This window comes from Perna viridis, chromosome 5, assembly GCF_037379345.1.
Source record: "Perna viridis isolate PV_CMFRI_1.1 ecotype Kerala chromosome 5, ASM3737934v1, whole genome shotgun sequence".
Classification (NCBI taxonomy): domain Eukaryota; kingdom Metazoa; phylum Mollusca; class Bivalvia; order Mytilida; family Mytilidae; genus Perna; species Perna viridis.
The window spans coordinates 2,450,385-2,476,350 of record NC_142449.1 but is presented as its reverse complement, the minus strand read 5'-3'; the positions used below and the strand labels follow the sequence as shown (position 1 = coordinate 2,476,350).

The 25,966-nt window shown below is 31.8% G+C and overlaps 2 protein-coding genes across 12 annotated transcripts in view; one reads left to right on the top strand and one right to left on the bottom strand.

Annotated features, from left to right (window-relative positions):
• LOC148615593 (NACHT and WD repeat domain-containing protein 2-like) overlaps window positions 1-4,702 on the bottom strand; it is a 30,554-nt gene extending 25,852 nt beyond the window's left edge. For 4 of the 8 annotated variants that reach the window (XM_088581973.1, XM_088581966.1, XM_088581974.1 and 1 more), the window contains exon 1: window positions 4,551-4,690. The gene's annotated coding sequence lies outside the window, so the exon portion shown is untranslated. Of the gene's footprint in view, window positions 1-1,673; window positions 1,869-2,220; window positions 2,392-2,743; window positions 4,429-4,550 lie in introns of those variants that run through there. The other 4 variants (XM_088581967.1, XM_088581972.1, XM_088581971.1 and 1 more) reach the window with 3 other exon arrangements.
• On the top strand, window positions 531-24,169 carry LOC148615592 (dual specificity tyrosine-phosphorylation-regulated kinase 1A-like). 4 transcript variants are annotated; one of them, XM_088581977.1, is made up of 9 exons: window positions 531-681; window positions 12,406-12,620; window positions 14,025-14,228; window positions 15,576-15,723; window positions 16,430-16,716; window positions 17,132-17,278; window positions 17,669-17,809; window positions 18,880-19,162; window positions 20,406-24,169. In XM_088581977.1, exons 2-9 carry the CDS (start codon window positions 12,438-12,440, stop codon window positions 21,020-21,022), a joined length of 2,010 nt encoding a protein of 669 aa, XP_088438103.1. In that variant the 5' UTR covers window positions 531-681; window positions 12,406-12,437; the 3' UTR covers window positions 21,023-24,169. The 4 variants fall into 4 exon arrangements, with proteins under 4 accessions (XP_088438103.1, XP_088438101.1, XP_088438102.1 ...); XM_088581975.1 differs by lacking the exon at window positions 531-681 and adding an exon at window positions 4,775-5,400; XM_088581976.1 differs by lacking the exon at window positions 531-681 and adding an exon at window positions 6,019-7,947.
• The last annotated feature ends 1,797 nt before the right edge of the window (window positions 24,170-25,966 follow it).

Sequence of the window (25,966 nt, the reverse complement as noted above, 5' to 3'; positions counted from 1 at the left end):
AGCTACATATTATTATCATTTCAAGAAATCTTAAAACAGTTTTGGTTATATCGGATATGTTCTTATTTTTTTCTATGTTTTAAGAGGAAACTTTCCACGTTTTTAGTTGCGCATATATATAACCCAAATTCTTGTATGTGCTGCCTCAGTGACTCCTTGGTTGATCAGGCGAGTGTGATCATAAAGTCCCTGAATGATTGACCTTTCTAAGAAATAAAAAAAGTTACTTCGGATCTTAAAAGAAATTAAAAATCATCGAGGAATGTGGATACTGTTTAATTTTATTTTGTATCAGTGACAACACCCTTATAATTCAATTGAACTTCACTCTATTACGTGTGCTCCAAGATCGGAGATTTATATTCTGGCAAAATGCAGAAGAGTCGCCATTTTGAAAATACGAAAATGTCCAGTCGGATTATTAATTAATTAATTTAAATAAATAAATTTCTATCCCAAAATGATACCTACAATTCCTTAAATCTGTTAAATATATTTTGAACGTAATTTTGAAGATGACATCCCCATTCTAATTTAAAATTTGTTTGCGCGCCATTTCACGTTGCCTGGTTCATGAAGGGGCCGAGATTAGACTGTCTGTGTTTGCGACCAAACTATAATCTCTGCTAGATTGACGGTGAATCTAAATGGGGTTTGGGTAGATGGGTGTATAGTTTCCTTGTAAGTATGAACATATTGATATATGGAATGTAAAAAAACATAAATAACGTTGAAAACGTGTCTTGACACTTAGACGAAAGTATTGACGTGACAACATGTTTATGTTAAACACTTCTTCAAATGAATAAAGTGTTTTGAAAATTCACGAATTTCAAAGTATTATCATGTTGTTGACTTCAATGACACACGCTTCGTGCTAACTAATAGCTCTTACGAGACAGAAACATAATTTTCATTTCATCATGAAAGCTGTTCAGACATGTTAGCATATTAGCAATGTTGACATTATAGTTGTATCTATATGCCAGTAATACCAAGTCTAACCTTTCAAGGTTGTATACACTGACATGTTTTGTTTAATCACAGTTATGATATATTTCTGGAAATGAAATGACAGTATGAAAATTTTACAGAAATGTTACAAATTAAGGGAGATAACTGTACTGGTTTGCAATATACTTGTTCAAGATCAGGTCACTTTCCTTAATGGGGTATAATCAAAATCTCCCAATATTATTAGCTCTCGTTGTATTTAAGTGATACAGTCCATCAGTAGCTGTAATTGAGTAGACCTTAAGCTTAGTTACAAGAGACCAACTGCTCTCAAAATGCATATAATATCAAGCTTTCACAAATTTCTGGGTAAAACACTGACAAATTTTTGTGCTTGAAAAAGCATAAAAAAAGTACAGCAAATAGTAAGTCAATGAGTGAAAACAAGTATACACACAGTACAACCAATAAATTTGAAGCTACATGTACATGCCAAATTTCAGATCATTTCCATGAAGAATTTCAAAGATTTGGGCTAAAAAATTTTTAAAACCTTAAAAGTAACTAAGACATATCATCAAACAAAAAGTGCAACCAAGCGTACAGTCTTACACACTGTTTTATTTTTTTATCAAGTTTCATATCATTCCCATGGAGTGTTATCAAAATTTGTGCAGGGACAAAATTATGAAAACCCTGAAAAGCAAATAAAACATTACAGCAAGCAGGAATTTTATGTGCCACTGCACCAGAAGTCAGTGATGTATCCACCAGTTTTCTTTCTGTGTAGAACCACATTTCTAAGGAGGAAACCTTTTTAGTGAATTCCATACAGTAGGTGGTGGCTAACAGATTATTCTATGAACGGTGATAGTTTTCTACATGACCATACAGTTGGCACTTTATGAAAATTTCTACAAAATGAAAAATGTGAAGCCTGTGGTGCATATTTATTATTGTTAGATCAATTCATACATTACTAAAAAAAAAAGATTAAAAATTCTTGAAACATCGAAACAGAAAGGACAATTTAGAGACATCAGAATTTAAAGACTACATTGTAAATATGAAGACGAGAGACAAAGAAGTTCTGCAAACACAATGTAGACAAAGGAATAGAATACAATTACTTGAAAATTTCAAAATTGTGATATCAGAGAGCTTTTTTGTTGTACAAATTACTTTCTTTTGTAAAGGTGGTAAGCCCTACCCCATTTAATACCGAAAAGATATGAAAATATATTCAGAGACTAAAAAGGTATTTACTGCCACTGTAAGAGTGGTATACCACTATGTCGATGATCAGTCATAGTATGTCTTATTCTGCACTGTACTTGTAACCTTTGAAGTGTTGAAGGTTGAGTGAATGTCCTCGATGGCTTCATGGTAAAAGTCATCTTGCCTAAGCCATATCTAATAATTCTCCCCAGTAGAAGCCTAGAAGTCAGGGACAAAAATATTTGTAAGGATGGAATGACGGTAATATTTATAAGGACAGAATGACGGACAGGCACCCCCATCTAACACTATAAACCCCCACTTTTCAAGTTTAAAGTGGGGTATAATAAAGGGCTGAAAGGGGGAAATGATGTTATTGGAATTTTGATAGAAAAAGTTCATTGTTAATCTGATTTTGATCATTCAGAAGTCGATGTTTTCCTTTTGAAATTCTGTTTTAAATTATGTTAACAGGGTAGACTTTTGTATGATCATTTTGGAGTTAAAGGGATACAAAATAGACCCACACCCTAAAATATCATCTTTCCGGTTTAATTTTGAAAATCCTTACCTGTGCTTGTCAATCATATTTCAGATCTATAATGGGCCAAAGGTGGTCAAGTCCCAAAAGGTCATCTCAGTATTTTTTATATGCCCATCTAAGACAGGATGTATTCTGGTATACCGTTGATCGTCCATCCGTCTGTAGTCAACACTCCGCACAATGATTCAAAAACACTTTGGTGAATTGTTCATATCTATTGAAGTAAGCTCCCTTCTAATTTGTATAGATGTCAAATTTTACGTTTCTGTATTATGAAGTTCTACACATAAAGAAAGGCGGAAATGGCCAAGAAAATTTATTCCTTGAATAATCATTGAAAACAGACCATTTGTTATGATAGTGCCAAATTCTTCGCATTTTTTATTTACTTTTTTGGGGGATGGGAGTTATGCCCCTTTGAACTTAGAAATTTGCCAAGAATCCTCATAAATTACGTTCTCAGCGCAACTCCTCTGAAACTACTGTACCAAATTTTATGAAACTTGGTATGTAGCAAGAACATTATATTTAGTTTTGCATATTATCAGGAAACTTTGATCCCCAATTTTTGTAGGAGTTATGCCCTTTGAACTTTGAAATTTGCCAAGAATCCTCATAAATCACCTTGTCAGTGCAACTCCTCTGAAACTACTAAATCTAATATTATGAAACTTAGTATGTAGCAAGAACATCATATCTAGTTTTGCACTTTACCAGAAAATTGTAATCCCCCAAATTTTGTAGGAGGAATGCCCCTTTGAACTTAGAAATTTGCCTAGAATCCTCATAAATTACCTTGTCAGTGCAACTCCTCTGAAACTACTAAACCTAATTTTATGAAACTAGTTATGTAGCAAGAACATCTTACCAAGTTATGTAGTTGTGCATATAGCCAGGAAATTTTTATCCCAATTTTGCAGGAGTTATGTCCCTTTGAACTTAGAAATTTGCCAAAAATCCTCATTAATTACCTTGTCAGTTCCATTAAAAAATTTATTTATATATATAAATACATCTCTTTACCTGCATAGCTTTCATTTCTGCTCTGAACAATTTGCAGGAGGGGGGGAGACATGTTTTTGCAGTCAAAAACAAAACTTTAATTTTTTTCGAGTTGTATTTTCTGAATTATAATTAACCCCCCTAAAAGTGTGCATCATGTGCTTTAGCCCAGCTGTCAATTAAAATTAAAAAGTGTGCATGCCTTGTAAAAATTCTTCTGAATTTGAAACCACCGGAGAATCTTATGCCACACATTCAAAGACTGTGCAGTCTTCGTAATTGACTACCAGCCTGATTGCCATGGCTGTGAAAAATGATGGTGGGGTTACAAAATTTGGCTAACAAGCCAATAATTACTATGTACATGTAAGTTCATTAAATTTTTTGAGCTCAGGCTTTTTGTCAGATATGTTTATGGCAAAGACTGCTGTGTGATTGGTTCTGCTAAATTAAGAATTTAGAATCATTGTGAATTTTGAAGGAAAGGACTGCATTTCAATTTTTTTAGAAATGGAACATTGGATTTTACCTTGATGTGTTGAATGATTTGTAAGGGATCGTTCTTTTAAGTTTGGTTCCACACAAAAATATCGGCAGATATTATCTTACTTTGACTGATTTGATTTTTTAACTTTCATACACTATTGTTGAACAATATATTTGTCAAATATCATCTTAATTTCATCTTTTGCACATGCTTTTGTTTTGATCTCAAATCTTGTTCATTCATTCAGTAAGTAAAGCTTTACAATTTCCTATAGATATTCTGGAAATTTACTATAGATCTTTAAATCAATGAAACATGAATTATAAATCAGTATATTACCATTACCTTTACTTTCATAAAAATAATATAAATGAATGTTATCCTTCATCTTTCAATTATATTACTTTTAGTGTCCCCACAGGAGCCTCAGTGTAATCTCTTCTAGACTTCTCATTACATATTGACCAGACAGCATTTTACATCCAGATAATGGATGTTAGGAGAATTCTGATTGGTTGATAATAGTCAGTAACCTCAGGCACATATCATCTTTGATCCAATTATGGCTTCTCTGTCACTGTGTTGTCAGGTGCTTATTGTAAATTTTACATGGACATAAAGTATCCTAAACTGTCCTCAAATTAGCACCTTGAGTGACCATTTTAGTAGCACTGCCTATAATGGATTATTTCCTTGTGGATAAAGGGCTCATTAAGGATGTGAATAATTTGACTGTCTACATGGGAGGTCATCTGAGTTCACATCAACACAGGGTGGCCTTACTTCCTCTATAATGGATTTTAAATAAAGGCCTGGGACTCTTGCAATAGTGTGTTTTTTTATCTTGTTGATATTTTACAAAGTTTATGATATTTGGATTGTGCAATATTCCTTTTGACTTGTGTTAAGTATCGATTCAGTTGTTTTGTGAACCATATTTTTATGTTTATGACCTAAATGAAAGGAGTCTGGTATGTTTGTAACATTTACATAATTATATACAAAAATATTGTATGTCTGAACTGACAACAAACTAGTTGGGTGATTGTTCAATGCAAGTGGATTCTAATGGTTCACGAAGAAAGTGGGGAAAATAAATTATTGGTGATGGATAGTGCCATGGATGATCGGTTAAACCGTGGACACTGGCTTAGGCAGGAACAAGAATATCAGTTACAAGCCATGCGACTTAAACGTTAGTATATTACATGTACATCTCCTTTGTGGTAACTGAGGAATATTTTTGACAAGTGGTTTGCCATATCCTCAAACTGATTTCAGATTGAAAGAATTTGCCTTGGTTAACATGAAATTTATTATGAAATCTGCTAGCTTCAAGGTACTTGTACATGTAATGTGTACAAGTATGGCCCTAGAAATATGTCAACTGAATGGTTTGAAATACATTTGTATGTATATGTTAGTAAATCATTTTATGTATTGATATTAGGTAATTTTTATATCTTTTCATATATATAACAATACATGAGCACATTGGTTTAGAAATTGTTTAGGTACCTTACATGATAATAATGTATTTGGATGAGATTAATCTAATTATTTAATCTAATTTGGCTGATTAGAGAAAAGGTGGACCCCTTGAAGGCATTTAGGCTATTCAAGTACAAGTTGTCATTAATAATTAACAGGACTGGTAACTCCCATTATGACATGTAAAACACAATATTCTGAAGTCATTATAACCCTCAGGGAAAAGTAAACAAACAGTACCCCCTCAATGAGCCCCAGTCAGCTGATTCATGTACCAGCTGTGAAGAATGACTGGTTACATACCATGCATAGTTTTGAAGGGATGCTATGAAGTCAGATAGTACACCATAATACACTGTCTGTCTATTGACTGAGGTGTATTCATCTGTTGATGCTTGATATTCTGTAGAGGCTTGTCAAACAGGCTTATTTCAATATGAAGAATTAAAAGGTCTCAATACTAGAATTACTTTCTCTAGGGAAAAATTTGGTTGACACATTATTTGTCAAATTAAACCCATTAAATATGGAAAGTGGTTTGTTGTTTACTTAGGTGGAACCAGGTATATTTTAGGCCAGATTTCTTACTTATTTGTAGAATTTGTGGAATGTTGACCAGGAAATGGAGGTGACAGAACTAGATAACATGTAATCTTGTCTTAGAAAAGTTTATCTAAAAAATGTTGAGCTTCTTATTGTATGGCTTGATTTTAGGGGACAAAAATATTCTTTTGAGAAGTACACAAGAAAGATAAAACTAATTTTTAACCAGATTCACTTTGTCATTGCAATGAATTGAAAAGTATTAGGAAGATTCTTTTTTGGCTTGGATGTGGTGTTTTATGTGATAAAATGAAGGTCAGGTTTAATACAAGTGTAGATTTGCAGCCTGTCCTGTGGTATTAGGGTTTCCTCGTCATTCCAATGGGTGGCCTTTGGCTCATATATATATCATGGTAGGGTTGTTGTCTCTGAACATATACACAATACATATTCTCTTATATATGTTTTATAAATATCTCTTTTGTCATTTCCAAGTGACTGCTATTTTTGTTGCACAAAATGATTTTATAGTAATTAACTATTACCAATTACGAATTTAACTAGTTGTGGGTCAGACCTCAGTCTTAGTTAATAGTCTACTAGTTTTTTATTTACATATACAACTTTGGTTTACATTACAGTGCCTAGTTGTGTGGATTGTACTATTGGTGAGATAGTGATCAGGCATTTTCAGTTGATTAATTTTCTGTGTGCTGTGGCTATAAATTTTTCTTGCATCTTGAACACAGTTTTTTGTTCAGGTTTCTGTAGCACAAAAAAGGCAGGCTAAGACAAGGCCTGTGCAATTTCATGAGTCCAATATCTTAAGAATTTAAAATATGTGTAAGTTAAGACAGCCACAAAATTCAGAAAAGGTAGCCTAACAAAATATAAAATTGTAACTAGACTGGGGTGATGTATGAGTTTTTTTCTTTCCTATCAAAAATATAAGTTAAATTTTAAGTAAATGGTTTTGATTAGTTTAAGTAAAAGATGTCCTCACCTGAAATTGTTCTAAATCACAAAGGGACTCTTGAGGTTTTTTCTTCTATAGGAAAGAATATCAAAATTCACCCAAACTTCTCAATGATCCAAATCATTCATGACAAGGTTGTTGTAGCTCTATTTCTGTTTTGGCACTAGTATACATTGTAAAAAAATAAATAAGGGGTGTATAAATGTGTGGCCATTGAGTAAATTAAGTTTAACAATTATTTTGTTTAATTGGTGGTAGACTGTTTTCAACTGTTGAAGAATAGCCTGGAATTCAGTAGTGAAGGATTTTTTTTAGTTGAAACAAATCATTGACAAGAGCATGATGAAAAGGTGATCATTTCCATATTCAGAAATCAATAATACTTATCAATAAAAAATAAGCTATAAGCATACATTGTTTTGGTATAAAGTCAGAAACAATCATGTAAGTTTGAATTTCCCACTTATTCACTTGTCATGTGACAGAAGAATTTCATGTAGGTGTTACTATTAATAGCCACCATGCCTGGCAACACTTGGTTCAATGACTGTAACCTCTCATCTGATTGGCTGGTAAGCTTTTAAATGCTCTGTAGTGATCATGTGATGTAAACAAAAACAGCTGATAACAACATGGCTGAACTTGAAGGAAAATGGACAATTAAGTTGTGATATTGAGAAAATATGGTGTGTTATGGACTAAATATTTATCCAAATAATAAAGGAAATCAAAGTAAGTTAAAAGCTAAGAAATTATATTACTTCTTCAATAAATACAATTAGTCAAAAGATTACAGGAAGTCTTTATTGCACATTTCCTTTATCTTATTGTTTCCTCAGACCATTTGAAACTTCCTCTTATAATCTTTTGTATACAAATATTGTACTATATTGGATGTGATTATTGTAGTTCAACATTTATTTATAAGTTTCTTTGCCTTGTATGCTGGATTTCTAATGTATGTCATAAAGAAACCAGAATACAGCTCAACACCCTCATAAACATAACACTCATTACACAGTTATTACTTAGGAACTCTGTACTCATGTGATGAGTATAGAATCACCAAAAGATGAGTAGTCCAATACTAATGTAAATAATTAGGTTAAACTGACCGACCACATCTCTGTTTGAAACAGTTTCTTTTACATGTACATTAATGTGCTTAAAATGATGATCAACTTACGACTGAATGAAAAAGGTTTAACATAGCTTGATTTACATATAAATGTTACAGAGGCTCATCTTCTAATGGCCAGCAATCATGTATGTAGTAATGCATTTAGCAAAGCTTAATACATGTATACCATATGTTAAATGATTTCACAATACACATAGGTATCATTGCAAATTAAAGTGAAATTACTGTTGGAATATCACATATTACTCCAATTTTAAAGAAATAATAGATTACTATGAGCTTCATTTCATTGTACAAAATTTTGTTGTGACAGATCTGCTTGTTTTATATGGAAAGTTAATAAGAGATGCATGACAATTTGTCATCTGCTTAGTTATTTATTCTAATCTTAGACTGCTTACACACACTTGAGTTTCATAATTATATCAGATTCTGATTTTAAGTATTAAATGTTCACTTGAAACATCCTACATTGACAGCTTTAAATTTTCATGTATTTTTAAATGAAATTATGGAATGTAAATATATATATCTCTCATCCAATATGAAATCTGACAACTGAATTTTAATGCCTGTACATGAAGCAATTTCAACCATTTTTGGTACATTCATGTACTCATGTGCAGAATATTAAACTTCCAGTTAGCCAATTTCAGCTTATTAATTGGCTTTGTAAAATCATGTCTAAAAGTTTGAACCCTGATGATTTTCTAGGTCTGTACAAGGCTTAAAAATTGAGCAAATGAAGAAAACTTACGAGGAGCTTTAAAGATTCAATAATTTGACTATGAAGGAAAACTAATGTCAGCTGTTAAAGGCTATATTGGGGTGACAAATATGCAAAGCTACAGATATTGGGGTTCTTTCCAGAAAATTAGATAGGAATAATGAATATTTTTAGGCTAGTTTCAATGATATACCTGGGCCTGTACATGTACATTTTGTATTACTTGTGAAATGAAAAAAATGAAAAGGTGCATAATAAGATGAACGTGTTAGTTCCTTGCTGAAAGTCTGTACAATATTGAATGTTGAGTTCAGTAATCTATTATTTATGAAGATAATCAGTGTGGCTAAATGTATGCCATCATGAAATATTCTAACTTTGGATGTAGTAGTCAGTGCTACTAGAAATTTGGTTTGGCCCTTATTTTTTTGTAAATAACTTAATGTTTTGGAAAGTAGTTAATTAGCAGAGTTAATATGTTCTACATGTAAGTCTTTTAGTATTTGTCAAATGAAATTTATCACCAAAACATTTTCAGCAGCAAAAACAAGTTGGTAGAAAGCCTTCTACATTTTGTTTCTTAAGAACATTTGTTTAAGTAATAAAAATCACATTAAAGTTGGCAACATTGTGGGCATGTGAAGAGGTTAAGTAGAAACCATTGATGGTAGCTATTTATATCCACAGCTTTAATCCTTTCTTCTCACCTGAATTTATGAATGAGGATATAATAGGTGTGAGAATATAAGTTGGTAACAATAAAAGTCTATGTATATTCATAGATATGTAGGTTTAATCACAGACCAATCACAGTAGACTGTTATCTTAGATGAACCAATAGTTACTTACCAAAGCATGAATAATTTTACCTATAAATAATATATGTATACAACATTCCTTCCTTTCTATTCTAATACATTATATACAATTCACATCTGTCTTTAGTATTAACATGTATCTATTATCAGTGATTTCTTTTGAAACATGATATTGTTAAAGGATATTGTAAAAGATGAAACAGAATATATAATATTTTATATTACAGCTTGTCACTTACTAGTAGACTTTTGTTTATTTCCAAGAATTTTTACATGTAGTATGCATATACTGTGTGGTTTACATTACATATATATGTATATGTACATGCAGTGTAAAAATTGATTTAAGAAAATCTTCTAGGAATGAAAAAAAAAACTTTAACAAAGACTTTCATGATATTTTGAACCTTGACCGCAAGCCAAATACTGCATGATGAATGTCACCTGCTCAGTGATTGGGATTAAAAATTTGAGAAAGGGCCATTTTGAATAATCTTAAGAATTTCAATGAGGTTCTTGAACATTCTTCGTAAAAAAAATCTGATTTTAATGGGACATTTTCAGGGAGTATGTGGTAAAAGACACATGGCCCCTCAGATCCCAATCACTGCCTGCTTAATTTTTTTATTTGTTTCTCATAATTGGTTGGAAATTTTATGTATGATTTTTTTTCCTAAAAAGAGAACTTCAATAAAATTGTGTTCAAAAATGAACTTGTGCAATTAAGAAAATAGCCATGTGATTGTTTTTTATTGATGCTACTCTATTTAAAAATAAAATGAGTAAGTGCATTGGATATTAACATAAAATGCATGTCAGGTCTTGGATGATATCTTAAAAAAAGCTCTTTCTATTTATATTATTTTCATCTCAACATGCACTAACCTGAAATTGTATGAAGATAAAAAATCATTAAATTGATACATAATTGATTAGATTGACCTTTTACCTTTACCTGTAAATCATTTAATTCAGATTTGAACCTGTTCAACTTGCAAACCCATAATGCATTGTTTTGTTTTTATTGTTGTAGTTTGGTTATATTGGTGATCACAAAATTCTGACTACTTTAAAATTAATAAGTTATTTTATAACAGCTGTGATTTTTCTTGATTTATTTGCTAAGTTGATATTTAGTTCAGAAACATTTAAATACTAAGTAGGGAAAAATGAGGGAAGACTGTGTACATGTTAGATCATGCTTTCTTACCTGAGAGTTCTACCTGGATAAGGTGAATTTCTATAAAACTGATACATTTTCAAATCTGTTAAGGTAAGAAAATTGTTGAAAATGACAGAATTTTAGTACAGTTGTACCAAATGTAAAACAAGGATAAATCTTGTGAAATTTTAATTAGTTCTGTACAGGTGTATCTCATTCATTGCCTGATCATTGAGGTGAGACTGACTTGTTGTAATGGTCTTGTTAAGCCCTCCTGTATTTGGAGTTATCTAATGTCCTATTTTCTTTCTAAATGATTGGTAAAGTTCACAATCAATTTTTGCTCATAAGTATAATAAAATTATTCTATATTTATTGAATTGAATATTTGTTGATTTCTTGTCAGAAGAGATCAAAATAATAATGTACAAATATTGACATAATGCGAACTTCTTATAGAAAAGCTAGCATATTCTATATGCTCAAATGTACATGTATTAAGAGTGTACCAGTATTTTTAATTGAAATTTGTCTTGGAAATATTTATTCTCCCATACAAGAGACAAAGGTGTAACATGTCTGTGACAATACAGCTCATATAGAGATACAGCCTAAGAAACTGACAAGTTACATGTATATTTATCTACCAAATGTACATGTATCACCTGTTTCTGGGGCAGAAGCTGATTGAATATGGATTCTTTCTTACAGTACAACATGTTGTCATTTTTTTACAGTAGTGACTCCTTCATTTTGTTTTTACAATGTATGTAAAGAACTGTCAATGTTGAAGATGGTAGACATGATGTTTTTAGCTTTTTAGTGGAATTATGCTATTTTTTCAAATCCGGATTTACCATTACAGTTATTTATTATTTTTTTTTACAGTATATTTACTTCTGATTTTACCAATTTCCCTTTTGTTTGTTGACCTTGTATAATCATCCCTGAGAAGGATTATGTTTCTCATATTCTTAAAATAGCATTACCACAACTAAAACATTATTATTGTGATCCTCCATCATGTGTCATACAGTGTGTTATTAATAACACTGTTAATAAACGCTATGAAAACGAAACAACAACAAACACTGAATGTGTGTCAATGGGAACTTTTATGATATTCTTTCTATATACTTGTAAGAAATAGTAATGTCTTGCATAAACAGAGCATGCGGATAACACATTTTGTCCTGTATTATCTATCAGTAACATTGGTCAAGCAAGCACTTGAATATTATATAGATTTTTTTGATGGCTGAAAAGTAGAAGGGAAAATAGGGTATGAATAAGTAAAATATGTATATGATGATGAGATGTACTTAAAACATTAATATTGCAGGTCAGTTGTCCAAGGTTCGTCATGACACAGGAATGGTTTATCGGCGGCTAGCCGGAGCAGCTGACCACATAGAAATCATGGCTGATGCTTTACAACAACAACAGGAAGTAGCAGCCATGCAGAACAGAATTCCAATGACCTTCCGTGATGCTGGTGCTGCCCCTCTTCGGAAACTCAGTGTAGACCTCATCAAGACATATAAACACATAAATGAAGTAAGCCATTGTTATGATACTGTACATATTAGTGTTACACTCCATAAAGAATAAAGGAAGAATTGAATGGTAGAACAGAAACATTAAAAATATCATTGGTTACCTTAATTGAATCTCATGTTGATGAAAAGTAATAATACTCCTTCTATGTCCTTGATTTAGCAGATAAAACATAATGTAAAAAAAGAAGTTCAACCTGTTTAACATTTCATGTTTTTGATACAGTAAATGTATTTCACTATATTACCTTTGGGCAGATTTAACAATTGTATCAGTCTTTCCCCTTTGAATGTGAATTGACTATAGATCAGCATTACAGTGTTCAAAGAAAATGCAGAAGTCATAAAATACATGTATGCTCTTCTCAAGTCCTTTACTGTAATTGTTCTGAATCTTTCCATTTGATTTGACTCCAGAGTATCATGCATGTAAGGCAATTATTGCTTTTGAAACATAACCCAAAATGTTAGGAAACTTATCCTAGAATGCTTTATTGAGTGAGGTGCCTCTGCTCAGATCAATATTGTCTGCTGTTGGAATGTGTTTCCATAGAAACCAGACTACACATAAAAGATTTTCTGAAAATGGATAAATATCCCAATTTGATGGGGTCTGATTCTTGGGTTGTCTAAATGGTTACAGCTTCATTTATTCTATTAAATCTTTTGAAATTGACCAACTAAGAATTAAATCTTTTAAAGCAGCATTTAATCTGTTTTGGGATACTGTCTGTATCTTTGTAAGGGATAAGTCTCTTTTAGTAAAATGAACAATAAACTTACCCTTCCATTATTAATTATTGGTCGTTTGGGAACCTTGAGAATAAGAGGAAAGCTAATAAAAGAATGCATGATTATGTAATAGTTTTTGAATTCCTGTGGAGTTGGATTTTATAGTTTTAGGAGTCAGTTTTTTTTGTTTGTTTTTTTTTACAATATCGAAGCAATTATTTATTTTGATGGAACTATGCAAGCTTGCACATGTTTAGACAGGAAAAGAAGGGTTTTTATGTGATTTGATTAATTTGTTCCTGCATATCATATTAATGGTACTTTCTATATTAGGATTATTGTAAATTAAAAAAAGGAAGTTTTTAGTAGAAATACTGTAGTCCTAGGAGGACTATTCCTTATAACAATCTTCTAGATAGTTGTCATACTGCCAAATGTTCTAATTGTTAATATTGAATAGTTGATAACATTGTAAACAGCTAAATGATCAGGAGACAGATACTGTTGGAATCTTTGGCAGAGTAAGGGGGAAAAACTAGACTATGATTAGAAATGATCTTGATTACATTATACAATGAAGAACAAGTACAGAACTGCCTTATTTTATACATGTATTTACATATTGTAATATCATCAGAATTGGAATGTTGAAATTTCTACTTTTGATTCACAGGTTTACTATGCAAAAAAGAAAAGACGAGCACAAGGTCATGGTGATGAAAGTAGTACAAAGAAGGGCAAGGTCAATGTACACTCTAAATGCATTTTTAATGAAGGATATGATGATGTCAACCATGATTATATTGTCAACCCTGGAGAGAAGTGGATGGACAGATATGAGATTGATTCTCTGATAGGCAAAGGTTCCTTTGGACAGGTACTGCTAGTGTGATTTTATGATGTGAAAATATAGATAAAAACTTATGATTGAACTTTGTAATGATACATGTATAATTTCTTCATCATAAAACTTTCAAACAAAATTAGGACATCATTGACAAACGATACATAATTGAAATTCACATTGTATAGGTTGTGTTTGTGAGTAAGAATTACATTATTGTAAAATTGAAAACGAAAACAGAAAACCTTAACAACAAATTGCTTTAGTATGTTGAAACCTGTACATAATAAAATGTAGCCTTCAGATTCTGACAGAGGTGGAGGGGCATATTTGCCACCCTCAATTTTTGGATGGTAATATAATGATTTTATTCCAAAATGGAAGATATACTGTAAATAGTATTGAATAATGCATTTTTATTCCTAATTATTCAATTTGGGAAAACTAACCCTGACCAAATGGTAGAACCATATACTTGCTTTTGTACTTTATTTGGACATATAGATGTGAAAAATAATGATGTTATTTTGTGATCTTAGATCAGTTTATACCCTTGAATTGTTCTTTCGTGAAGCTTGAATTTGCTAGAAGAAATTGATTAACTCAGATTCATTGGACAAGTTTTGTTATTGATTTTTAGCTGATGTAGTGCATTTTATGAAAAATAAAAGAGTAACAATAATTGATTCCACAAGCAAAGTAATAATACTTTTTAGCTGAAGAGAAGTTCACTTTTCCACACTTGTAGTAAGATATCTATTATCTCTTAACAAGTTAACTATTCAGTTTTATTTATTAACGAGTTAATTTCATTCAGCCAGTAATTAATATAATCTCATGATGGTGCATTCGTACAAAGTATAAAAATTTTGTTTTATTTGATGAAAATGTTCTCATGACTACTTATTTCAATAAGATTGGTTGAATCCTTATTGCTAGTTACAGAATTCTCCAGTGTCTAAATTCAGACATTTTTTTCACTAACTGAAAAATACATAAGCCAGAGTAAAAATACATTTTTTGCAAGAAATTATGAACCATTAGCGACTACAGACTACTGATCAACATCACAGGGGTCTTTAGAGACTGTTTTATCAGCACATTAGATTTGATTGGCAGCTTCTTTAAGTGGAGTATTAAAACAAGCTTATATTGACAAATAATCTGTTTGATTGTGAATATGAAGTTTTTATTTTTTAATGAAAGTGATACTTTATGATAAGGTATTAACTTGGTTAAATTTATATATTTGGGGCATACTCTTGATAAATAAAGGAACCAATATAAAGTATTATTAACTTGAACCGAAACATTGAAAAGGTAATAATGATATATTGTATGCTCAACAATAATTCAGTGATTTGTAACTCTTAATTACAGGTAGTGAAAGCATATGACCATGGAGACCAAGAACAGGTAGCCATCAAAATCATCAAGAACAAAAAACCATTTCTCAACCAGGCACAGATAGAGGTCAAGTTATTAGAATTAATGAATAAACATGATAAGGAAAACAAGTATTATATAGGTAAGAATGTGTATGCCATTATATTGGTAGGAATGTATATGCCTATGCTGAAAAAGTAGGCATGAATTTTGATGAAATTGTTGTACACTTACACAGTAATTCTGTCCTAGTGTATCTAGTGATGGGAGGAAAATCTTAGCGTTCCTCTTCATGTGTGTTATCATAGTGAAGAAGATTGGCTGAAAAAAGGAAAAATGCTCATGAGCATTTTAGAATAAATAAACCAGTATTACCTTCTTAAATTCCTTGTATTTGATTTCTGATTCCTGAAGAACATTAGTATATGAAAAAAAATCTTTTAATATTCAAGGTAGAGTCATGACTATTATCAAAGACAGATAGATCTAAAAATCATCAAGAAAAAAACTTGTATGTACCTAATGAAATTATGTTCTGGTACATCTATCAGACCTAATGAAATTGTATCAACAATATAAATGCTGCTTATGGTTGAGAATAAGAATGGTGTCATCAGTACAGATATAAACAGTAAATCTCGTCTCTGTCTTTATGTAAAGAAGGACAATATATGAAATTAACCATAAGAGTAGATGTGATGATTCAAGTAAAAATGATAATGTGAAATTAGTTCAACGTCTGAAGAAAACAACAACAATAAACCAAACAGTTAGTTTTAACCCCAACAATATTTTTTAACCTTTATATTGTTTATGCTAACATGTTTTGTTTTTGTTTTTTTTTTCAGTGAAATTGAAGAGACACTTTATGTTTAGGAATCATTTGTGTTTAGTGTTTGAATTACTTTCTTATAATTTGTATGATTTGTTGCGGAACACAAACTTTCGTGGTGTTTCATTGAATTTGACTCGCAAATTTGCTCAACAACTGTGTACCGCGTTGCTATTTTTAGCAACACCAGAACTGAATATTATTCACTGTGACTTGAAACCAGAGAATATACTGCTATGTAATCCTAAACGTAGTGCAATCAAGATAGTGGATTTTGGAAGTTCTTGTCAGTTAGGTCAAAGGGTAAGTCTATATTTGAGTTCTTCAGGATATAGGAAAAGAAGAGATGAACAAAATTAAACAGCAATTTACCTTGAAAATTATGGTTGAACGAGTTCAGTGGTACAAAGATTAGAAGACTATTTTCAGTTTGGCAAAATACAAGTTGACCTGAAATTCAATAATGTTATGTGTTGTTATGAATACATAATATATGATTAAATACCAACTTCTGAATTACATTATTGCAGCATTGATAACTAGAACACAAATTTGATGTACACAGATAGCAATGCATAAATTAGCAATGAATTTTATTTTTATTTATATTTCAAATACCATTCTCCAGTTTATCTCCATCTAAAAATCTACAAGTTGAGTTGTTATTTTGTAAGAAAAAATTTATAGTTAAATAAATTTGGCATGTTTTTATTCATAGATATATCAGTATATTCAAAGTCGTTTCTACCGCTCTCCAGAAGTTCTGTTAGGCATTCCTTATGACTTAGCCATTGACATGTGGTCACTAGGCTGTATACTGGTAGAGATGCACACAGGAGAACCATTATTTGCCGGCTCTAATGAGGTATGTTCAAAGGGAGACAATTCAAAGTATCTTAAAACAATGACGAGTACAACTAAGTGTGACGTATTTGATTTGTACCAGTAACAGGATGGTAAAATGAAATGTCATATTCATGTTATAGCTGTTTTATTGCAATTTATCTGTCATGTAGGATTTTTAATCATATCTAACAACTTCAATCATACAATGAATCTGAAATTACATTTATTACAGAAGAGTTTTTAGATACTGATTTTCACTTTGAATTTCAAATAATGATTGAGAGTGAATAGGAAGCCAAGATCATCACATAGTTCAAGATTATTATGAGCAGATATATACTGCATTTATTGCAGTCAAAATTATAAAATAAATGCAGATCTGATGTCTGTTTTTTTTTTGCTTTTTTAGTTCGACCAAATGATGAAAATTGTTGAGGTGCTGGGTATGCCACCAAAAAATATCCTTGACCAAGCCCCAAAAGCAAGGAAATACTTTGATGTACAACCAGATGGTACATATGTTTGTAAAAAACCCAAGGATGGCAAAAAGGTATTTAATGGCAAGACCTCTTTTGAAAAAAAAATATTAAAGTGTTGCTTCATTTAGAATTTGTCATTTAACTTACGTTACTTTTTAAATTTATGATTGGGAGAGAGACAAATAGGGGAATGAAGATATAAAAAAACCTATAAAATCTTGAAAAAGGAAAGTTTTAAAAAATGTAATACCCATATTATATTGTATTTTTGATAATGCATTAGGCTAAAAAAAATATGTTAGGTTCTCAGGCACTGCCACATCTCTAAAAACCCTCCTGCATCTGCAGTTTTTATTACGGTAAAATCTGGAAATTTCACATCCAGTCCGGAATCAACTTTTAATTAGTTAACAGATTTGTCTGTGCGCTTGACAGAAAGGTAAGTAATACGATGCGAATGAGGCTGTTGTTTAACATTGATCATTAAAAACAAAATATGTCTCGTGGCAGAGAGATGGCTGTTATTTCTTGCCACATCTCATATTTCAGTAAAGTTTAATGCCATGGAGTATTTCATTTAACTTACCAAGATCCTGTATGTTTACAGAATTGTTCAATTTTCAATGAAATTTCTCAACAAAAAAGAAAGCTTGCTGGAAAAAAAAAAAGAAAAAAAAAGTCTCCCTTCTGCATCAGTTTTTTTAGAAAGTGGCCTGAGAATCTAGGCATTTTTTTTGTATGGCCTTAAGGCTATTCCAGGACAAAATGCATAGGGGTGTTGGACAGCATCTTTTAAAAATTGTATGGATGGGGGTATTTCTACACATACATTGTAATACTTTGTTATAAACATTTAATTTTAATTCTATTGGTGGTGGGTTACAGAAAAATGTACTGTCCAACACTCCCATACACTTTTTCCTTGAATAGACCTTATGTAGGCACAACTTATTACTAGACAAGATATTTTTATACACTTCAGACCATAGAATCCATTTTTAAGAAACCTAAACTTGAAATATAGAAAACAATACAGCAAAAAAATTAATATATCAATGTACAAAGTGAAGGAGTAATTACCAAATTATGAATTCAAGTAGTGTTGTGAAATTTTCACAAAATGTATTTCTTTTTATTACAGTACAAGCATCCTGGAACAAGAAAACTACATGATATTATTGGTGCTGATTCTGGAGGCCCTGGTGGACGAAGGGCTGGAGAACCAGGCCACACTGTGGCAGACTATTTGAAATTCAAAGATCTCATTTTAAGAATGTTAGAATATGATCCTAAAACACGGATAACTCCATACTATTCACTGCAGCATAATTTTTTTAAGAAGACAACTGATGAGAGTACAAACACACCAAACTCTGCATCAAACAGTCCTGCGATAGAACAACAGGGTGTCTCTAGTCCTACAGGTATAGTCAGGGTGAGACTATGTTCATTGTTCTGGCTCTTGTCTCAGGTCTAAAGTATTTTATCTCCCACAAGTAATATTATATTTGTTCAGACTTGCTTCATTCTTGTTAGGTGTAATTTGAGTTTAAGAATTTAGACCAATTTACTGAACAATTGAATGTGATGTAGAATTTACTTTTTACTCCATAATGATTGATTGACAAACCAAGAAAAGGAAATATGCTTACAGACCTGAGACTTTCCACCCTTTGTCAGATTCTGTCATCTGTAATTGTAACAGGCTATCTCAGCACTAGAGAGCTTTTGTCTCTTTCCTTATCATGTTCTTTTTCTAACTATATGTTCAGTAAATAACATCTATCATTCTCTTACACAGACTTCATAAAATTACTCAATCACTGACAATTCAATTGTTTTGTTAAATTTCATCACATTCATATTTTCATTTTCTTGTCTAATTGGATACCTGGTGTAGATACAAACATGTTAAACTAGCCTATAGATGAGAGATTTAGATGTTAGTTGGAAGTCATGTGGCTGTCAAGCCGCATTTACTTGATCTTACTTTAAACTATTTAAATCTGAAACACTTATATTAGTGTACTATAATTAGGAACTTATCAAAACTTGCAATGATTCATAGTGTAAGGTAGAAAGCTGTATAAGTAGACTCATGGGAAGGAACTTATCTGTGGTATCTGTCTTGCACTTTGCATCTTTATTTTTTATTTTTCATTTCTCTTTAAGAATATGTTTGGACCAGATTGCAATTGTAGGATTATATGAGGTCACAGTACATATAATTTATTTTGGGCAGTAATATATTGCATGTTGAATAAGACTCGTTATATTTTACACATAGTTCATAACATTGTCATTACCAGAACAGATGTTGGATATTTGATGAATGCACTAGTTGATAAAACATGTCATACATCAAGATGATTAAAGAGTGAGATTATAATTATGTTGTCGTAATCTGAAACATTAGATCAAGTAACATGTCACAAGCTTTATGTTGATTTTATCCAGATTCCAGCTCTTAAAAACAATATATGATAATCAGATAGTACACATGTCCTTAGATCTAACAACAAAGAAAATCTCATTACTCTACTGTGGCTCATAGTTTCTGAAAAAAGAAGTTTTCCCAGGACAGTGATCACAGTTTTAAGTATTTAAAACTTGTTTCAGTGTTTTTGTTGTAAATTGTATTTATTATAAATCATTTAATCATTACAGTGAGTTCCAGTGCCAGTGGTAGAGCTAGGTCCGACCCTACACATCAACATCGTTCACATTTACATGTGCATTCACATTCTGCTCACCATGGTCATGGCGTGCAATATACCACAATGGAATGTGAAAGTCCACTTTCAGGACAGTCAAGATCACAGCCTCCAAACTATCAACAAGCTAGCTGGAGTGAACAAAGGGATCAGAGTGGCAGACATATATCACATCACCATCAGACGAGTAGACTGTCCCCTCCTCCACTCTCTGGAGCTCCCTCGTCTCATGTCCCACGAACAGTTCCAGAACAAACAATTTCATACACTGAAGGATATATCCCTGGTGCATACCCAGTGGACTTCAGACAAAATCCTGCGGCATCAATTGACTCGTCACAGTTACCATCAGTTAATATGCATGTGCCTGGATATCCAGCACAATTTGGACAATATCCTCAACAAGCTTGGACAGCAGGGGGTTTCCCTTTCTCATTATCTTCTAGTGCTAATTCTAGCCTGACAGGTCATGAAACAAATAATCAACATGTACGGACAGCTGCAGAAAGGGGAGATGACTCTCCTATGGTAGGAGTTTGTGTACAACAAAGTCCTGTTGCAAGTCATTGATAGATATTTCATGTTAGGATTTAAATTAATTATGAAAGAGCCAAGCTTTGTTTGGAAACTTGTGTTCAAATGCGCTTTCTGAGGGATTCGTTCACTGCAAATCAATGTGCATACATGTGTTTTGTATTGTGTTGCAGAACAATTGAATGAAAGATCTAATTGATGGACTTGGTTGAACATGTCAATGAATGTAGCGCAGGACAAGTCTATTAGAGACAACTTATTTGCTGGAGAGATCGGACTGAATTATTTTTAATGATAGTTAAGTTGTTGTTAGGACGTGCAGCAATGTTAGTTCTTTCACCATATAGGTTCACCACACCCCATTATTTGTGTGAACCTGTAAGCTTGTGCTGTCCAAGAGTCAAGAGTAGCAATGTGGTCTTATGTTCAGTAGTAGTTGTACAATCAATCTGGCTTCAAATGCATCATTTATATACAAACATTTTGAAATCCGGGAAACATAGAAGACAACTGATAGTTTTATATATTCTGTTATGTTTGATTACAGTCACTTTCAAATTGTTAGTTCTAGGGCTTACATGGATTTCAATTTAAAGTACACTTCTATAGATTCATCATGACTATGCAAAGCAAGCAATGTTAAGTTCTGTATTTTAACCTAACACTTTCAAGTCTATGCAAGCTCTTACTTCAACATGAATAACCATCTAATAATCATTTCAATAGTTATATCCCTACAAAGAATGTTTTGTATATGTGAATCATCCTTTTTATAACTCCTTAACACTCAATGAAATTTGAAGAAATTGTATAGGCAAGTAAGATAGCCCAAATAAAAAAGTATGTGTAGTTCCAGTAGCCTGGCGGACCCTAGTTTTTACTACCATTCTGTAACTTTTTTTTTTTGCCAAAATAAAAGCAATAAACCAACCAACCCTACCCATTTCTGGTAATTCAGTTTTTTGTTTTCTGACTTCTCTGGATCCGATTCAGATTTCACAATATTATACAACATAGGTTGGGCACTTGTAGTGGTGGGCAGGAGACAACTGAAATTCACTGCCTGTTTGTTATTATTGTTTAGTGATCAGTTGTTATCAATATTTTCATTGAACACTTAGGCTTTCTTTGTAAGGATTAAGCAACATTTCAAGCTGACCTCGCAAGTTGTTGAAAAAAAAAAGTGAAAATATTTTTCTGGTCCTATTTTCTTCAAAGAGGTGACTGGAACCACACAAATATTTTTATTTGGCCTTATCATATGCAGGTATGCATGAACATCCTACTTCTGTAGTTTTAGATTATAAATTTATGGGTTTAACATGAACAAGGTGTACTTGAATTGGGGGGGGGGTTATTTTTTTGTCAGCAAGGTCACAGTGTTTCTAGTTAATTCGTGATTTCATTTGAACTTGGCAGTTTGGGAAAGTGGTGAGGTTTCAGATCAGAGTGCAGTATTTTCACTTTATGTCTTGCCAGAATAACACATTTAATTAGTTAATTAATTAAATTACAACTGTATTGGTTAACTACTGAAGCTGTATGATCATATGTTGCAGATAATGTCATGGTGAAAACATTTGTGTATTGTTGTTAGTCTGTATGAGAGTTTATCTTGTAAATATACTTCTATGACATGAGTTATTTCCCTTGATGGTGTAAGACGCCTTTTGGGAGCATTCAACTGAGTATACATGTAGATTGTTTTAAGTATGTCAATGTTATTTATTGAATGATCGCTGAGAGATGATTTTATTGTCTTCTTTCTTGTTTTAGATATTTTATCTGCTTCCTTCATGAAGACAGTTAATTTTAAGGGAAAACTTTTAAAATACATCAATATTTGTAGGTCTTGTTTACTTTCTCAGGGTCTCTTTGTTCTGTTTCAATCAGACAGCATATTCTTTATCATATCTTAAGAAATTACTAGAGAAAATATTGTTGATAGTATTCAAGTTCATTGTTTGAAAAAAAAAGATTGAAGTTTGTTGTCGTGCTAAAAAAATGTGTTCTTCAATGGTAGAGACGATCATTTTGGCTTTAGATCATGTAAAATTTCATTTGACAAATAGGGCATGTTATTGGCATTCCACCAACTTCTGGACATTTTTTTCTATAATCTTGAATAAACATAAAATGGTAATCAGAAGACAATATGACTAATGTTCAATGGTCACAGTGACATGCTAGGTTTTTATGCTGCTAACTTATTTTTCATTTATGTATTACTTTAAGCTACTTATGCAAGATAATTGAGTAATGATATTATCAATTTACCATTAAGCTATCCAAACTATTTATAACTAACTTGCTTGAGATATAAACCCAAAAAAAATGGAAGGAATGGACATTTTATTATTAGCCATCAGTTTCTCTAGTGTATTTCTATGATTTAATTGATGACTTATGTGTTGTCACAGTTGACTCCTTATGGTATGTTGATCAACTTCTTATCAATATGTATTATATGAATAGTAATTAAGGTTCTATTGATTATGTAAAAGGCAAACAGTGTTGACCTTTCTTATATCTGTCACTTTAAAGGTTTTTTGTGTAAATTAATCATATATGATTTTTCTAAAGTCTTTCATTCAGGTTTGTTTTGTTTTCAGCCTAATTGTAATTTACATATTGGATTTTATTGGTTTGTATTTTTGATTATTGTTTTTTTTTTTAAAGAATGTGCTCTTCTCACTGTCAGATAAGAACATTCAGTACATTTTATTTGCCCAAAGTAAAGTCCATATATTCACTTTTTATGGATCAAAATTTCATTAACTAAAAGGAGGTAAACAAAAACAATGCAGGACGTTTTTATATTCTATTTTCTTTCTGTCAGTCTTATTTTTGCAGTTTAAGGTTCATTTGATTTAGATAAAAAGGTTATCTTGATCACAGAAATTGATGATATGAGCTGAAAGGTTCATTGTTTATAATATAACTGGATACAGTACAACCATTTTGTGGTTTGTATGCATTGGCTAACTCTCGTCAGTATTTTATTTAACCAGTTTTTATAGTTCGATGACAAAATGTGAGTACTAAGTCATTGAAATAGTTTTTTAATATTTTGTGCATGAAATGCCAAAAGGGGAGATAACTGCATAATTGTTATTGTTGAAAATAGCAAATGTCATTAATAATGTAAAAAAATAATCACTGATCATTAAATGTCACTGTAAATATGGTTTGTATTTATCATTATGGTAAGACTTCCCAATCTCAAGATGATTTGTTAACTTTCTTCATATTCTAGTTGAATGTTTAGACTTAGGCTTTATGTTAACCTAAAGTTTTGGTACCACTAATACTTTCAGTGGTATAGTTAAATGTGTTTTTGTCATTATCTGTCTTAAATATTTTGTTTGGGCACAATAGCTTGACTTTTAAGTGTATAGAGAATGGGATTGACTTTTTTCATGGCAGGGTAGGGGTTGTTAAGAGAGATATTTTTCTGGTTTCTAAATGACAATTTGAGTAAAAGTGTATGGTAATGGATATCTCAATATGTTACATACAATAAAAAAAAATGAGACTGATAACATGTCTAGACCTGTTAGTTAACACACATATCTTCAATTTAAACTAGAAAAACTGAGAGCACTGCTCCATAACTTAAAATCACCCCTTCCTCATTTGATATTATCGACCTTTTAACCTCCAACTTGATTCAGATCAAAATTGGAGTATGTATTGAAGTTTATTTCATTCACTAAGTTCATGTTTTACTTTGTGAATTGAATCAAAATCTACAGTAGGAGGTTTACAATAGGAACATATTAAAGATAAAACTAATTGAATTGCATTCAGTGGTGTAGCAGTTATGGATAAGAAATGGGCGCTCCTCTGGATAATGGAAGAATGGAACGACATTCCTGTTGCTTAAAGTTGAGGGTATAATATATATCTGACTTTGGTATGTCCCCACCTAGAATAAATCATAACAAACAAAAAATTAATTTTCATAGAGAAGTATTTGTACGATTTTGCGTTGTGCTGACCACTCGTGATTGGATTAAACCATTCATCCAAATGACTGTAGCAGCAATATACAAACGAAGATACATTCACCATTGATGAAAATATTCGGATGAACAAAATGCAAATGACCATATAAGGAAAGTCAGTCCACTAATGATAACAATAGTTACAGAATGAGGTTGAGACTAATAAAGCTTTATCAGCGAAACAACGCACACTAACTGCACTTCCAAACAATTTGACCTGAAAAGTTCAATCACTACACCGGCCAGTGTATACATTTGACCTGGACACCAAGACAAAAATAGATTTTACCTAGTTACCTCTATGATTTCCAAAAAACTACGAAGAAATATAGGTTGATACAAAGATTAATTTATTTTCCCCACAATATAGATGAGCAAAATCTTACAAAAATGTTACAAGATCCCGTAAAGTATTACAACTAGACGCTCAGTAGATCTATTGGGGGGATTCAGCTAACTCCAACAGAATCTACTGACTGTCTTAATAATCATAGACAGTCACCTGGCAGCTTTTAACTTACAAATAGATCTTGAGATCATGACTAACAAATCCATAAAGTGAGAAGCTCGATGTTCCCGGGATATAATGAGTAAAGCAAAAAAGACGTCCTTTCCATACCAGTGCAAATTATTCTGGTCATATGATGGTATGACGCTGTTATCGTCCATAGACACTTGGTTTCGTTCAACAACTTTAAACAAGGTTCCAAACCACAAAAGTAGGTTGTAATAGATTTTTTGTGGAATTAAGGGCTAGAAACAAGCAATTAATTTATCAAATAAAATTACGCAAGTGCCAAGTCATAAAAGGAAAGATTGGGTTGATTTTAGGGAATCATTCAGACATTAGGGGACTCAAAACCAGATCCACCTAATTTTAAAGTAGTACTTCAGTTAAAAATCATGGGTGAAAAGCCGATATATTTTCATTTTTGTTATTTTATTATATAATTGCCATAGTTAACAGAAATTG